This window comes from Carassius carassius, chromosome 39, assembly GCF_963082965.1.
Source record: "Carassius carassius chromosome 39, fCarCar2.1, whole genome shotgun sequence".
In the NCBI taxonomy this organism is placed as follows: domain Eukaryota; kingdom Metazoa; phylum Chordata; class Actinopteri; order Cypriniformes; family Cyprinidae; genus Carassius; species Carassius carassius.
In genome coordinates, this window is record NC_081793.1 from 5,146,912 (window position 1) to 5,164,369 (window position 17,458).

Below are 17,458 nucleotides of genomic sequence, written 5' to 3' on the forward strand. Positions count from 1 at the left end.
TATGTGGCTTGGCAGGGAACAATTGCTGTCTTTTCGTATATATATTTTATATATTTTTTTTTTTATTCATCATCATCATCGTCATCATTTTCATCATCATTTATTTATATTTTTATTTAAATGATGTTGCTCCAGTAGGGGAGAGATAGAAGCTAGCGTCTCTCTCACCTATGAAATCATAATGTACAAAATCTAATTTTAAGGCTTTAATCTGGTCACTGCATGAGTCACCACCTAGTAACTCCTCATGTGTTTATAATCGCGAGAGGAGCGCTAGGAGAGAGCACTCTTAATGTCCATTTTAACAGAAGCTAGAGCTACAGCAGCCTCTAGGGATGGGTATCGTTAAGGTTTTAACGGTATTACTACTCTTACCGATACTGCTTAACGGTCCGGTACTTTAACGGTATTCTTATCAGTACTTTGTGTTGTGTTGTCGTTGTTGTTTTTTTTTTTTTAGAAGTTGAGAACAGAATTAACATTTCTTTATTTTTTATGTAAAATTAATAAAACTATTATTTGTAGTGCAAGAAACAGCCATGTTTGAACAAATAGCTATTATACAAAAAACAAATGATGTAAAACAAATGAAATAAAGTATATTTCTCTGCTAAAGAACATACAGTGGTACCAAGCAACACGGGTGGGGCATGTACAGTCGTGGCCAAAAGTTTTGAGAATTACATAAATATTGGAAATGTTGCTGCTTAAGTTTTTATAATAGCTATTTGCATATACCCCAGAATGTTATGAAGAGTGATCAGATGAATTGCATAGTCCTTCTTTGCCATGAAAATTAACTTAATCCCAAAAAAACCTTTCCACTGCATTTCATTGCTGTCATTAAAGGACCTGCTGAGATCATTTCAGTAATCGTCTTGTTAACTCAGGTGAGAATGTTGACGAGCACAAGGCTGGAGATCATTATGTCAGGCTGATTGGGTTAGAATGGCAGACTTGACATGTTAAAAGGAGGGTGATGCTTGAAATCATTGTTCTTCCATTGTTAACCATGGTGACCTGCAAAGAAACGCGTGCAGCCATCATTGCGTTGCATAAAAATGGCTTCACAGGCAAGGATATTGTGGCTACTAAGATTGCACCTAAATCAACAGTTTATAGGATCATCAAGAACTTCAAGGAAAGAGGTTCAATTCTTGTAAAGAAGGCTTCAGGGCGTCCAAGAAAGTCCAGCAAGCGCCAGGATTGTCTCCTAAAGAGGATTCAGCTGCGGGATCGGAGTGCCACCAGTGCAGAGCTTGCTCAGGAATGGCAGCAGGCAGGTGTGAGCGCATCTGCACGCACAGTGAGGCGAAGACTTTTGGACGATGGCCTGGTGTCAAGAAGGGCAGCAAAGAAGCCACTTCTCTCCAAAAAAAAAAACATCAGGGACAGATTGATCTTCTGCAGAAAGTATAGTGAATGGACTGCTGAGGACTGGGGCAAAGTCATATTCTCCGATGAAGCCCCTTTCCGATTGTTTGGGGCATCTGGAAAAAGGCTTGTCCGGAAAAGAAAAGGTGAGCGCTACCATCAGTCCTGTGTCATGCCAACAGTAATTCATGTGTGGGGTTGCTTCTCATCCAAGGGAGTGGGCTCACTCACAATTCTGCCCAAAAACACAGCCATGAATAAAGAATAGTACCAAAACACCTTCCAACAGCAACTTCTTCCAACAATCCAACAACAGTTTGGTGAAGAACAATGCATTTTCCAGCACGATGGAGCACCGTGCCATAAGGCAAAAGTGATAACTTAGTGGCTCGGGGACCAGAATGTTGAAATTTTGGGTCCATGGCCTGGAAACTCCCCAGATCTTAATCCCATTGAGAACTTGTGGTCAATCCTCCAGAGGCGGGTGGACAAACAAAAACCCACTAATTCTGACAAACTCCAAGAAGTGATTATGAAAGAATGGGTTGCTATCAGTCAGGTTTTGGCCCAGAAGTTGATTGAGAGCATGCCCAGTCGAATTGCAGAGATCCTGAAAAAGAAGGGCCAACACTGCAAATACTGACTCTTTGCATAAATGTCATGTAATTGTCGATAAAAGCCTTTGAAACGTATGAAGTGCTTGTAATTATATTTCAGTACATCACAGAAACAACTGAAAAAAAGATCTAAAAGCAGTTTAGCAGCAAACTTTTTGAAAACTAATATTTATGTAATTCTCAAAACTTTTGGCCACGACTGTAGGTAGGCTGCAAAAGGACTCTTTAGCCAATTTTTGAAGAAAGATTAACATATTTGCAAACCAGGGAGATTTTACATTTATTTTAAATGACGTGAACAACATTGATTCAACATGATTTTAGCATACATACCTGCACAAAATGCACTTTTGAAAGATGCTTTGACAGATTGCTTGTGTTTCTGCCATTACATGCAAAAATTATGTTGCACTTTGGAACGTTTTGCGCTCTCCGCCATTGTCACTCTTTGTATTAAGTGGGAGTTTTCGTACTGTTATGCGTGTGTGTGTGTGTGTGTGCGCGCCGCGCTCGTTCTTGTTGTGTGTGTGTGACTGACAGATAGCCTCCGCGGCGCGCATGAGAGATCTCGCAGATCTCACAGACAAACGTCTTAATATGATCTCACATTAGAAATGTTTGGTGAGTTAAAATGTGCACGATAACATTAAGCAAAAATACATAGTATACAATAAGGTCTCTGAAGACAAAGAAATCTGAGGATGTTTCCATTTCACGTCTATTTATAACCTGCAGGTGCACGTTATCAGTGACGTCACCTGCCGAGGTTATTTAAGCCAATTCTTGGCGTGTTTGACATACAGTACAGTACATGCTTCACAACCGGCCGAACAAAGAATGTTCTCATTAGCGCTATTGAGCGCAGCATCGAGAGTAGCTTTTGATAGGGAACAGCCACCTGTTAATCAGACACCCCTCAGGTACCAAACTGAGTCAATACTTACTGCAGAAAGACTGGTCTTGTAACATTTCTTTAAGAAAGTTTAATATCAACTTGATACCAACCAAAAGAACAATAACCGTGATAGCAGATGGACACAACATGCCATGCAAGATTTGCCTTTTTAATAGCTTTGAGTAATTTGGACAGCTGCAGCGTTTGGGATTATGATTATGATTTATTGAGGTGTCAGAGATGAAATTGGATTTGGCTTTCCACTTACATAACCAGCCAGGGTTGACTGACTGTCCACATGACAGAAAGTGGAAGTGACAACTTGGCCATTAGACATCTCAAACATCTGCAATACATTTCGACCACCCACTGCTCGATAACCATAATGAATTCCTGCAGTTTGGCAAGGATATTTACTAAAACAAAAACAAAAACATTGTTCCTGTTTTATCAGAACTGGTTGGAGAATAAAACACAATGCCTGAGATTGAGGTAGACCTTTCACTGTTAAAAATGAATTTTGGCGGGGATGGGTTTCTAAAGAGTAGAGGTATGAGGAAGACAGGAAATGACCGCAGGACTGTGTTTATGTCTCTGACTGACCTCAGTCACAATTTACTGTAAACTGGGCTGATGCAAGTTCGGCCCCAGAGAGAGAAATGTCCTCCTCTGGAAGATTTGAATTGTCAATGCCACCTAAACTGAGACTGAGCTGTCAAAAATCTAGTGAGCTGTCAACATAGGCAGCATTTTAAGGCAGTATACCTTATTTAGACCAAGACACACTGCGGGAGAATGCAACAAGCGGAGTAAAAAAAATCCTAATGAGATGAGAAAAATTCTTTACTGAAATGTATTGATTTAAAAATAAAAATATAAAAAATGCATTGATATACCCAATATTTGTATTGTATTGTGTATTCTTATGTTGTATCACCTTCCCAGATAGCACATGTACGTCTGCAAGATATCTGTTAAAGATCGCTTCGTCTGGAAAGCATCTGCTGTGTACAAACATCTGATAGACGTCTTTAAGATCTCAGTTTTACATACACTCTAAATCATAAGTATCTTAAAGACATCTTCTAAATGTCCATTTGACATCTGATAGGAAATGTCCTAAAGATGTATTGCAGGTGAGCAAACATTAAAAAATACGTCTTGCAGATGTAAATGCTGACGTCAAATGTGATGTACGTGTGCAATCAGGGTAAGCAACATGCACATTTTTGTCCAACTTCTATTATTCTAACACATTTTTTTTTCATCATGATAAGATCGAAAAATTAACACAACTTTTATTACTTTTTAAAGCCTAAATACAATACCAGAGGTAAAAAGCTAAATGTAGGCTATAAATGTTCTACACCACCGTCACATGACTTTAATGTAATTACCATTAAGCTTAAAACAACTCCTTTATTCATTTAAAACCAAAACCATTAAGACATTTCCCCTGAATGTTTGAGTTTGAATAGTTTGCAAGGGCGTGATTAAAAAAAAACAGTGAGACTGTAAAAGTCGACTAGTGAGTAGATGAGTTTGGCATGATAACTTTATGTCCCTGACAACCTCACGGACATAAAAACAAAAAAGTAACAACAACAAAAAAAGGTACAAAGGTTCCATATTATACAAATGTTTTGACCTTTTAATTCGCAATATGGAAGAAGAGATCTTTCACTACTTCCACTTTACTGTGATGTTAACATGAATGTATGCATAATTTAAGTCCACTTTTTATTTTGACAGAGCTGAACAAGAACCGAAGAAAGCTCTTTGAGCCGCCCAACATCCGTTCATCATTCCTAGAAGGGGGCGCCAGCGGTCGACTGCCACGCCAGTTCCACACAGACATTGCCAGTGTGAGTGGGCGCTGGTGAGCCCATGCCAATGCTTCATTGGACAGCCTGAAACTGCACAAATTCCCATTCCTAACTCCAACCTGATATAATACAGTACTGGACCAAAACCCGGACCTTCTGAAACTGTGCCAACTAAACAAAGTCCATGGATCAGAGGTTAAGGGTCAAAGAACTGTTGAATATTATATGCAGTATGGTACATTATGCAATATGGTACTCATGTTACAATTAAGGATCTCCTGCACTGTGCTTGTATATGGAGCAGGCATATTTTATTTATATGCTCAGCTTAGGCTTCAACATACTAATTCTTTGCACTTTAAAAAAAAATGCAAAATACTTTGTCCAATACTTCGATTTGCCTGACTAGACGTGCATGGATTTTATTTAAAGCACTTAAATGGATATCAAGCCAAAGTGTTCTGCACAAAATATCCATAAGGGAAGCTTATTTCATTCCACGGCTACATCACAGTGAAATCACTAGCCTGTTGTTATTACTTATGGATCTTAGTCAGAGCGGAAGGCATATTACATTTGACACAAATGAAGTGGACCTTAGGTCTATCCCTCACAGGCTTGTTTTCATTCAGGTCAAATGAAAACAAGTCTACCCTAAGTTCCACAGTTCATTTTCTATCTATTATTTCTAAAACCTGAAATGGTTTACTGTTGAAGGGAAAATGAAAAATGAACATTCTTTTAGTGTATGGCTTTAGTTCTTCTATGGTACTCAAAAGAAGATATTTAGAATGTTTCAGCTGCATGTTTAGCACAAACGGACCGAGGGGGAAGCCTAACCACAACCCCCCATCCCCCACCTTGGCGGGCCCCGTTCCCTACCTCGCATAGGCCCCGTGTCAGCTAAGGATGGCCATACTACTGTCAGTACTAGCTTTCTCAATAGTGCCTCAGTTTAGCCACTGACAGAAGTGCAAATTACACCAGCTCTGTTTCAACCACCTTTGTGAATGCCACAGACCACAAATCTTCACAGACCTCACTCCCCAAACCCAGCTTTTTGTAAAGCCTTGGAATTCCTGGATCATGGCTTTTTTCTTTTGCACGCGACCAAAATCTGTGCTGCTTTCTTGAGCTCTAGACTTCCTTCGCCCTCTAAAGCGTTTTGTTTACTTCTCTTTTCTCCATCTTCTCTATCCATTCTAACGTTAATCCAACATGCTCATCATATTCTTCAGATATTTCCAAAGCATTTTTTTTTCTTTGTTTAATTCTGACTATATCTGAAGCTGTGAATGTTGCCAGATGTACAGTACACCGGAGGATTGAAACCACCAAGTGCCTTTTGTCTTGCACTGACAACTTTTCCAAAGCAATCAAAGACTCACATTTCACTGCTGGTTATGTATGCTATATATAATTTGGTATGTGACAAATAAAACTCTTGAATCTTGACTATCGATCTCTCAAAGGTACACATTTTACTAGGAAGTACCACTTACAAAGTAATCTTGCAGTGCATTGCTTTATCTTTACATGTACGTTATATATTTTGTATTTTCATTTAGCTCTTGAGTATGTTGAATTTGTACCTGACGTGATAGAGGTACTCTTTGAGTTTGTATTGTGTGTATTGTCTTATTATGAGTGTTTTTAGCAGTTTGCTTTGATAATTTACAGACGGATCAATTTGTGTAATGGTTTGTATTGTTTGTTTGTTTTTAATCAAATTGAGATGACAAATGAGTGAAACAATAGCTCTTGGTGTTGCCTAAAAATATTAATAGTAATAATAAAAATGCAACAGACTATGCAAAGGATCGCTTTGCCATTTTAGGTTTAAATGTTTCCGTTTAAGCACATACTGTACGCATTTATTGGTTGTCTCTTGTTTTTTAAAGCAAATGAATTTTATAGACTTTGTTTTCAGTAAATGGCTTGATATATCTTAGATTAGTGCCTTTTATATGCATTAAATGCCTCTTTAGTGAGAGACCAATTGTAATTCATTTGTAGAATTGTTTTGTTCTCTCCCTAAGCTGGAAAAATAAGGGGAAAACGACGTCTTAATATTCTGACATGGTCTTCACATGGCCAGCACATATTTGAGTATTTTTGGCCAAAGTCAAATGCATAACCCTTTAGGGTTATGAGGTTACATCATGTGCACAAATATACAAAGCAGTGAAGTAAAAACTGGATATTAAAGCACATTAACCAGTATTGTTCTTTCAAATGTATGTTAATTGGCCAGTGCTTTGGGAATGACTTTTGAAATCTGTGAGCGTGGCGCAGATTTTGTAATATACTCCATTGTAATGTTCTATGATGATGTATTTGTATAATTGCCATAAAAGTGGTATCACTGAATGTTCTTTATAAGTTGAAGGTGTTATGAAAGAATAAAGCATATGCAAACCTTGTCCATCTTATGTACTGTATTGATGACATGAGAGGGTAAATCAATTTTTGGACGTGGCATATGGTTGCTTTGTGTATTTAAAATTGCATAATTTTTCCATAATGATTCATTTCCCTCATTAGTGACATGAACTTCTGTTAATGTCTGACTAAACTAGATGTAATTGCAGTAGAGAGGAAAGACTAGTGTTAATGTGCTTTGAGATGAAACGCACCCAGTCAGAGTTTATGAGGCTCTGATTACTTTATGTCCCAAATATTGTAGTGATCACAGTGAAATCCTTTGCTTAAACAAACACACACAGAGAGAGACTTTTGGCAAATGGATGTTCTTTTTAAGGTTTTTTCTCTATTTTTTTTTTTTCGCAAGCAGATATGAATCTGTAAGGAACAGAATAAAGAATTATAGTCTGAAAACTGGGTGTAACTGTTCTGCTATTTTGCTAGATTGTGTTTTTTCTGGATTATCTCTGAATGTACTGTTAGCCAGGCCTGGACTGAAGATGGAACAGGACAGCTTGTGGCTAGAAAAAAGAGGAAAACATTTTCATTTTCCTCTGGCAAGCTTGCATTCCAGCTTTTGAAGCTTGCCACATTGTCTAGATTGTGGATACAATGTGAAGAGAGTGTCCAAGGGTTACTGAGAGGATGGAATGTGTTTATTTCACCACAACAAAAATAAATAACATGAGAATGAACTCTGCAAAATCCATACATCTTATCATAAACTGATACAAACATGAATGAAAGGGAGTTATTTATTCATTAAGATAGAATGTGTGTACTCTCATAAGCTGAACCAAAAGAGCTTTATCCATAGACAGAACATCGTGTCAATGTATATTCTTTTGAGAAGGTTATAAGTCTTATGCACCACTTTAGAATTTTTACATTTGTTATTTTCATGTAATTTAATCTATTATTCATGATTATTAATTCACATTGTGTTTATAACATTTGCATATTATACATAGGAGTGAGAAGAGTTACACCTCAGAGTATAAGAGTTTTATGTGGGTTTCACTAAATGTAGAATAAACAATTTTTTATTATTGTTGTGTTATTTTATTTAAAGCATAAAATCTCTATATTTCTGTAAGTTTTAGTGAGTTTTACAATGTAGATGCTTTACTGTAGTTTGTTCTCCAACAGGGGGCGCCAGCCGTGAGTTTAAACTACTGGTCCGCAATATTTCGCATTATTAATCATCTGCATCTGACAGTAAGTTTTACTTTTTGGCCAGTTACTGTCAGAACTTATTCTGATGGCGTTATTGCATTTATATTTTCTTTCTGTCACATGAAATTAGCAAACATTGTTTAAAAACAGCAACCCACATTTGTAAGAATAATGGATTACCTCAGAGCAGACATAATATTTTCATTATATTATAGCCTATATGAACAAGATATAACTGGATCACATTCATGATCTTTTCACATGCCAGGGTGCTTTGCCTCTGTTTTGCATTTTGCTCATGCTCCTTATTTACATTCAGAAGCCTCAGTGCATCTCTTACCAGCATAACAATCATTAGTAGATTTAAACATCAGTAGAGGACCATTTCACCTCGTCTGACACTGACCTTCATGTTTTGACTGAAGATAGGTCGTATGAGGTGATCTGATCTGTTTATGGGATGTACAATCACCGTGAAGTATTTCCCATTATGTAACGAACCCCAAACTGCTGTCTCTCAGACACAAGCAAACCTGGACAAAACAGAAAGAAGAAAATCCTACTGTAGATTATGGAAGATCAACACCAGTAAGCTGTATTTTTCTGAGCATTAAAATCTTCTCCTGATTAATTTTGCCAAACAATGCAGAATTTAAATGTCCGTAAAATAATTTATAATCAGCTGTGCTTTACTCTAGTCATTACAACCGGTGGCAATACAAACAAATCATGTCAAGCTTTGTGAAGGTAATTTTCTATTAGGAAACAGGAAAATCTACCATCAAAGATACAGTGTGTCATTCAAGTGGTTTCAGTTATATGGAGGACTGGGCTACAGTGGGCTACAGTAAAGGTTCCCAATGTGACAACTTACCCAGCTTAGTGTTATTTTAGTATTATAGTTGTCTGAAAAAAAATATCGAGTTAACATTTATTTTAAGTAATGAATGCTTTTTTTTTTTTTTGGTTTTAGCTTACTATACCAGCCCTGTGCCAAATGAAATAAATGTTGACAACATATATACAAAATCGATAAATATAAAAGATTCTCTTCTAGTTCTATTCAAATAAGCTAGTAAAAACTGATTATATGAACTTATATGAGCACAAAATATTCAAAACATTCTCATATCATGCTGTGTCATGCAATGTCAAATCCATGCCAGCTTGAAGTTTGGAATCCCAAACTATAAGAAATACGAAGCAATTCTTATTACATGAGCAATGCACTTAAAGAGAAGGGTCTAAAGTACAGCATGTTGTGTTTTTGTATGGAAAAAGAATGACTGGGTCATCTTGGATGCATTACACCCCATGATTAAAATATGAATCACAAACCCATGGCGTATGTCAGCATGCTTTGAGAGTGTAGCCTCCATCACTGTAAGTGCTAGCATGCTTCAGCAAAAGCCCTCAGCCCATTTGCTGCTGTGTAATTGTACAGCAGGAAAGAGTAGGTCAGAAACGAATGTGTGTCCTCTGTCTGAGGCGGCACAACCCCTCACTGCAGCACATTACCATTACAGCCCTGCTACATAATCACTCCCCTTCATCATAGTCAGCGTGAGTATGTGTGTGCGCAAAACACATTTCAACTTCTCTGATCACGAATACATTGCTGTAATACATCCAGGCTGTTTTGTTACTGTATCTGGCTCTGTCGCTCCATGTGATGGTTTCTTTCTTATGCATAATAAAGTCTTGCCATCTGCCACCTTCCCCTCACATTTGGCAGTAAATAAAGATACTGCATTGTGAATACACTACAAGATAGTAAGCCTTACCATGTGACCAGAAGTAAAACATTAGGATATAGGGCTGATAGGAATGATTGGTGGCCTGGGGTCGGTGTGAAAGTCTAGCTGGAACGCTGTAAAGCCCGACATATGAAATTGAACCCAGACAAAATAATAATAATAATAAGAAGAAGAAGAAGAAGAAGAAGAAGAAGAAGAAGAAGAAGAAGAAGAAGAAGAAGAAGAAGAAACTTAAGAATATGGAGCTCCTGCCTGAGAAGGATGAAAACCCACCAAACCCAAACTTTGTAAAAGTGCATTTTGGTGGATTTGCTGATGTTTATATGGCCAAAAAGTAAGATGAAATTATTACTGATAGCTAGTATATCAATGAGATCTTTAATACAGACTATTTACATAAAATGCATAAATATTAGTTGTCATTCTAATTTTTTTTTTTTTTTATCTAACAGTAATATGTGGTAAGATGGTCTTTAAATGCTTTGGATTATGCTCTGGGGTTTTAATAGTGAGAGGCAAAACATTTGCATCGCAAATAAACTACCAAGCAGTTTACCATGTCAGAAAAGCTATACATATGGAGCTTGTAATGTGATATTAGTTCAAATAATGTTCAACATTAGTTCACACTAATTATGCACTATGTTCAAAGGTTTTTTTCCCAGTTAACAGGAAACATTCTCACAACTTTGAAACCTTCTGGAAGCTATGAACAAACGTTCTTCCTGTAATGTTAACAGCATGTTTGTTCTGAGTTAGCAAAAAACGAATTATAAAATGGAATTTTACCTTCAATGAACATTCAGATATAGTGTTTTCTTAACTTAATGGGAACATTAGCAAAACAATCTTAGACTACTTTTTCTAGCTTAGTTGAGGTCATAACTATGGAAGCCTGTTTCCACGACCAAACACACAATTTTCAAAAAGGTTATTGGAACTATTTATCTTGCAATTCAGACTTTTTTTCACAGAATTGGGAGATATAAACTCGCAATTGCAAGTTATAAATTAAGAATTGCTAGATATAAAGTCAAAATTCTCAGAATTGCATAATAAAAAAATCACAAGTGCGAGTTATAAAGTCAGAATTGAGAGATATAAAGTCACAATTGCAAGATTAAAAACTCACAATTCTGACTTTTATAATAAACTTTAATAAATTCTGACTTCTTTCTCACAATTGCAAGTGTATATCTTGCAATTCTGACTTTATTTTCTCACAATTCTGACTTTAACACGAGAATTAAAGTCCAATTTGTTGTGGGGGGGGGGGTGGGGATGGGGGACTGATATGTTTGATACAATTTTGAGGAAAAAAAAGTCAGATTTTTGAGATACAAAGTCGCAATTACCTTTTTTATTTTTTTTATTCAGTGGCATAAATGAGTTTTCATACAAAACAGACCTGTGCAAGAAGCTGTATGACAAAAATATGTATATTAATTGAAAACCTGCCCCGTAATCATAATTTGTTTGAAAATAAATACAATTTGTTGGTGTTTTATTGCTGCTGATGTTAATTCAGCTGGTTTTTGGAGTTTTGCCAAAATGTAGAGGCACATTTTTTTCAATCCGCCTGTGTTGCAACATCAGCACTTCTAGAATACAGAGAGCTGTGTTGTGCAATGTAAAATGTGTCTTTTTTTCTGACTAAGTAAATGTATTTCTGAAAATAAAATGCATATTTTTTTTCATGATGTAACCTTTAAATTTGAGAATGGACAAACAGAGGCTGAGATATTTATGGAGGGATGCTCAGAGGGGGATGGGTTTGTTGGGTTTCCATAGGCTGCTGCAGGATAATGGGGGAGGAGGATTTTACCGGCAGATTTTTAATGGTTAGCAGGGTGAGGGTACTGGATTATCTGCCCTCTTAGGGGTTGAAGACAACTCTACTGTATCTCCAGCTGCTTTACATCACGACACACTGTTCCTGCTTAAGATGGCACTAGAAATGCAAGTTAAGATGTGCTTTTTTCGTCGTATCCCAGACTTATGCCATTGGTTGAGCCAAAGTTTCTTCAGGATGCTCAATCAGACAGAGATGTTCTGAAAGCACCAGAGACATTGTTACCCTTTTCAGATTAATCAACCTACAATTTACTGAGAGTTTCCTCTTCAATAGTGAACTGAGATTACACACTTAAGATTTAACTAATCTGGAAAAAGTTCCAAACCCATGCAATTTTTCAAGCTGTATTAGTGGAACATGACTTAGCTATACATCACTCTGCAAACTTGAAGGCAAATATTTGAAAAGGTTCACAACATGGATTTTTCAAAATTATTTTAATATGTTTCCTGTTAATATGTTTCACATATCTAATCTGGATTCAGCGCCTATGCCTGAAATGATTCATTTTTAAAGCGGCGGCTCCTTTGTCACTTTGTCATAATGAGAACATTTGGATGCTCCCAGTTAGTGTTATTGAAAGAGAACTGAACTGACGATGACATCACTGAATCAACAATGAACTGACTTCATCTGATAATTAAACTGACTTTTTTTTTTCTATTGTCACCATGCATTGTAAGCACACATTTTTTCCTGTTTAACACTGTAAAGCTGCTTTGTCACAATCTTTATTATATAAAGCGCTATATAAATAAATGTGACTTGACCTGTCTTGACATGCACCTTCATTTTATTATAATAAAACCATAAATGTGATACCTTTTGTTATTCAGAGAGAATTATATGAGAGAGAGAGAGAGATCCAGCAGTTTATCCTCTCCTTTACTAGATTCAAATTTATTTAGTTGACAAAGTGTACCGGAATACCCATTGGACAATAAGAAAGCAGACAGACTGCAATCTTGTTACATAACAAAACATTTAATTCACTTTTGATTCACCGTTAATCCGTTCTGTGTTCACCATGTGCCCATGAGCATTATAAACACTTTGTTCATAAGATAACACTTTAGATAATACTTTCAGTATTAGATTCCAGCTTGAGATTATGTTACATACATGGCTTGAGGCATCAGGGGTGAGTAGATGATGAAAGATTTTTAATTTTTGGGTGAAATATCCCTTTAATGTACTGTATAACACAATGTTCTGGGTGAGCAAACTTAAGCTGACATCAACTGTGAAATGTTGCCAATTACTGTAGAAACAATTCCCACATCTCTCAATTTGTAGAAAAACATGCCCTATGCAGTTAGGCCTATTCACCACAAGAACAAATAATTATGTTTCAAGCTGAGAAGAAAATGTGAGAAATACTGTATGCAAAAATAAATTAATTGAAATAATATTTAGTCTCATGTATCAAGCATTCATATTGACAGTCCTAAGAAAGGTGTAGAGTACATTTTGTTAATCAGCACCATCTTTTGTACAAGAGTGAATTTGATTTCCATTTAGCCTGATAAATACACTGTTAAAAATGTATTGTATTTCTACAGGAAACTCCTGGTAACTAATTGCCGTGAATTTACAGCAAGTAATATACAAGAAATATACTGTTGATTTAATACAATAAAATTCTGTGTTTATACAGCAGTGTTGCTGTGATTACAGTATCATTGATACAATAAAATGTTGTATTTTGTATTGTTGTCGTACAATCCTCAACAGTGGTGACAATCCCGAAAAACAAAATTGCAGCAATGCATGCTGGGAGCCATGAACATGTTTTGTATGCTGGCATGAAACATGTCACCATTGTTGTGTTTCATACGCCAAATTTTGATGTCTGTGAGTGTATAAATAACCTAAAACATGTTTTAAACATAAAACTAGCAAAGACAATATTTATACACTGTTAAACGTCGGTGTACGATCCACAACAGTGTTTCAAATTATTTATTTTTATATCAGATGGGTCACTTAAACCACTTTAGTGCAGTCAGTAGGTTGCTATTAAAACAGACTTGTTAATCTGCTTTATATATGCAGAAATGTTTTCTAAAAAAAAAACTGCAACTGCTGCAGAAAAAAATATTGCAGCAAAAGTTGAGGGTCAAGAGCACAACTGAAGCAAACCCTGATCTCTATGATGGTGATCTCAAAAAAAAAAAAAAAACATTTTCAATAAGACATCAACATCTTAACCTCTGTGAATTCTCAATAAGAACTTCTGTAGATGCATGACAGAAATAAATTCATTCTGGTTAGTATTACTATAAGTGAAGCTGGTGATGCTGTTTGTGGAGTTGTGGCTGAAGAAAGTTGTAGTTTGTGTTCTTATTTCTCTTTCTTTCTTGCTTGTTCACAGCAGGTGTTTGAATGACAGAGAATGTTGCAGGAACATTTTACTAACCTTAAAATAACATTGTACTAATATACTTATAATCTTTATGTTAGAAAGAATATGAAAGTACTAGTTTTAATGCTATCCCACAATGCTTTGTGGTGCCTGTAAAACAATGCTTCTACAGTGTAGTTACAATAACATTACAGGAATGTCCATCAATTTCCCATCATGCATTTGCATTTACAATAAAAACCATGAATACAATGTATTGTTGTAAAATCTATTGTAAAATTACATCAATTGCTAACAGTGAGTCATTTTGGTTTGGGTGTAAATTATAGTAAAACTTAAAAGTTACACATTTTAAATGAGACTTTTTATCTCAGACTTTTCTGTCTCTGCAAGATACAAACTCAGATTTTTTTCTCGCAATTTCAAGTGTACATCTCACAAAAACTGACTTATTTCTACTTATTTATGTATTGCATTTTGCATTACAGTAGAACAGGTCGCTGCTCTTTGCCCTTGACTGTGCGTGTCGCAGCAGAGATCAGCTCCGATGGAGCGGCCGTGACGATGTGCTGACGTGGCTCTCATCAGCAGCACACTGTGGAAACCCGTGGGAGACAGAGAGAGCACGGAGTGAAGATCTGTCCTGCGGCACTGCAGTCACTCTCAACAGCGGAATATCAGTCATTTAGAGGCTCAATGATGGAGGTTCCACGCGTGGGACACAGTGTCAGCAGCCCCACGAGCCCGTGCGAGGACATGATGAAGAATCTCAGTCTGGAAGCCATTCAGCTTTGTGAGAGAGAAGGTAAGAAGTGTTACTTTTCCTAAAAATTATCTATTTGTCCTCTGACAGGTGAAGTGGAGGAGCAGTGCCATTGCGTTTGAGATTTGAAGACGGGGAAATGTTTAAATGCATGCAAAATTCTAAATGCAAATGCATTTAAAGCATGCTTTAAAAGATCCTCTCGCATTTTCTGGAGCTGGAATTTCACTTGGAAATATATGCACGCAAAAGCAATCACGCAACTCACGTGCTGAATAGCAGTTTCGTCTTTTTGAAAAACGTGAAAATTGACGGCGCGTGCATGAAAGTGCATGAGAGTGAGGATGCTTAGTTATTTTTCTTCAAAAAGCATTGAATTGAGCTTTCTAGATAATGAAGGGTTTTTATAATTCATGCACCACCATAAGACTCACATGCTGTGATTCATAGTAAAACGACGTTTTCATGAATAAATCACACCATTCCGTATCAATTAAATGCGTTTAAGACGCATGTATGCACACTTAGGTGCATTTTATTATTTTCCTTTGGGTCACAGAAAGAGGTGCATGCTCTCCGAGCATTAATATTCCATTCACTTGAATGCTTGTTTCAATACGATGCTCGCGTAACGTTCAGCACCATGGACACGGTCATTGCGCGCGCACCATAATGAAACAATACCGGATTGCAGCTGCATGCATCTGAGGATATACGACCAGTGAGCAGTTTACTCTCTTGCTCACATAGTAAAGAAAGCAAAACGTTTATTCGATCCACACTCTAAATATGCTGAATCATCTGGGGGAGACTGTATTGCCCATTGTCTTATGCGCATTTGTAGCTACTAAATTCATGATTAATGGTTATGTACAGGATTTATGGGTGTATCCAAGTGCGTGCGTTTCAAGGCATTCTTAGCCATTGATTTTCTAGAGAAAGCTCTCTTGTCTCGTGCAGCTCTGGAACAGAGGATCATAATATTAAAAATACAAAGCATATCAAAGAATAGAAACATATAGCCTACTATGTTTTTTCCTTGTGTATCATAATGGCAGAATATTTAGTACTTCATAAGTATATGCTTTTTGGCCAAGCCAATTAATTGTCTGATATCTAGACCTTTTTACATTTTTTTGCATACAGTAAGTTGACAGCTATAACTGACAGATGTGTGTTGCAATCTAGTGACAGTTTTCAGTTTCAAATGATGTTTAGTATATTTTGAGTAAATATGTTAAAGCAAATGTAAAAGTGAATAATGAAATAGCTGTGTGTTGATTTCTGTGGACTATATCAGAGCTAAAGCAAAGAACATGCTTTGTGTGAGCTGAACGAAATTTCCTTCGAGCTCTGATTTGTATTCTATACCAGTACTGTGCAGAGGAACTCAAAGTCCCTTCAGCCATGCTGTCACAAGACAGAGAGAGAGACAAAAAAGAGAGAGAGAACGTTCTTATTGACACGGTCCGTGCAGTGTAGCATCGAAGCTGTCACAATCCTCAGAGTGATAGACATACAACTCTATTGATTTAGATTCTATTGTTTTAATGTTCTTATATGGACAGCGACAGATAAAGACAAGCTTTTGAAAAGTGCTGTAAATACTTTGTCCATTCATATTGCTTTTTAACTGAATAGATATTATTTGGATGCTTCTGTTTGCACTAGACATGTTAAACACACGCAGAGAATCACAAAATCTTACTGGTTAATAGATCTTGGCTAATAATTTGCACAGATTTGGGCCAAGAAGGAACAAGACAGAGATATGATGAACATGACTGAGTCACAATGAATACATTCTTTTCCTGACCCATCTGTCCTCTGAGTTTTATACATCTATTTTATACATATTTTAATCACACATTATCACTGAAATAATAATAATATAATAATCAAAGTAATAACCAATGATTTCTCTGTCAGCATATTTTATGGCAGTTATATTATTCTAAATATAAATATAAGTATAAATGAGGATTTAATGTTACAGGTTTGAATATCAGCAAAAAGAATGTACAAAAATTAGCTGACAAATATTATTTACGACAGCAAGAAAAGTCAATTAAAATACTGCTCAATGAGTCATATAAAATATTATTTTCTGTATTGGTTTTTCATAGATGTTTTATCTGTATTTTTATTTTCCTCTGACATTTACAATTATTTTTTTGGTTTATGCCATTAAAAACAAAGTCAGTGAAAAAACTATTTAAATCTCATTTAAAGCCAATTTAGATAAAATTTTGAATTTTGTTGTCTATTCAATCCAAGAATTCAATGTAAATGAATCAATATGAAAATTTGCTAAAAAAAAAAAATTATATTTATTTTGTATTGCTCATAAAGAAATGTGAATCTATCAATGTAAATAAGGCCAGTGTCCTGTTAATTTAATAATTG

At 36.2% G+C, this 17,458-nt stretch overlaps 2 protein-coding genes across 2 annotated transcripts in view; both read left to right on the plus strand.

Moving 5' to 3' along the window:
* LOC132121263 (protein bicaudal C homolog 1-like) overlaps positions 1-5,623 on the plus strand; it is a 97,717-nt gene extending 92,094 nt beyond the window's left edge. Inside the window, exon 21 of the mRNA XM_059530489.1 lies at positions 4,639-5,623. Coding sequence (XP_059386472.1) covers positions 4,639-4,769 — 131 coding nt within the window. The 3' untranslated portion in view covers positions 4,770-5,623. The remainder of the gene's footprint in view (positions 1-4,638) is intronic.
* A 9,144-nt stretch (positions 5,624-14,767) lies between these two features.
* LOC132121266 (phytanoyl-CoA hydroxylase-interacting protein-like) overlaps positions 14,768-17,458 on the plus strand; it is a 39,385-nt gene continuing 36,694 nt past the window's right edge. Inside the window, exon 1 of the mRNA XM_059530494.1 lies at positions 14,768-15,094. Coding sequence (XP_059386477.1) covers positions 14,986-15,094 — 109 coding nt within the window. The 5' untranslated portion in view covers positions 14,768-14,985. The remainder of the gene's footprint in view (positions 15,095-17,458) is intronic.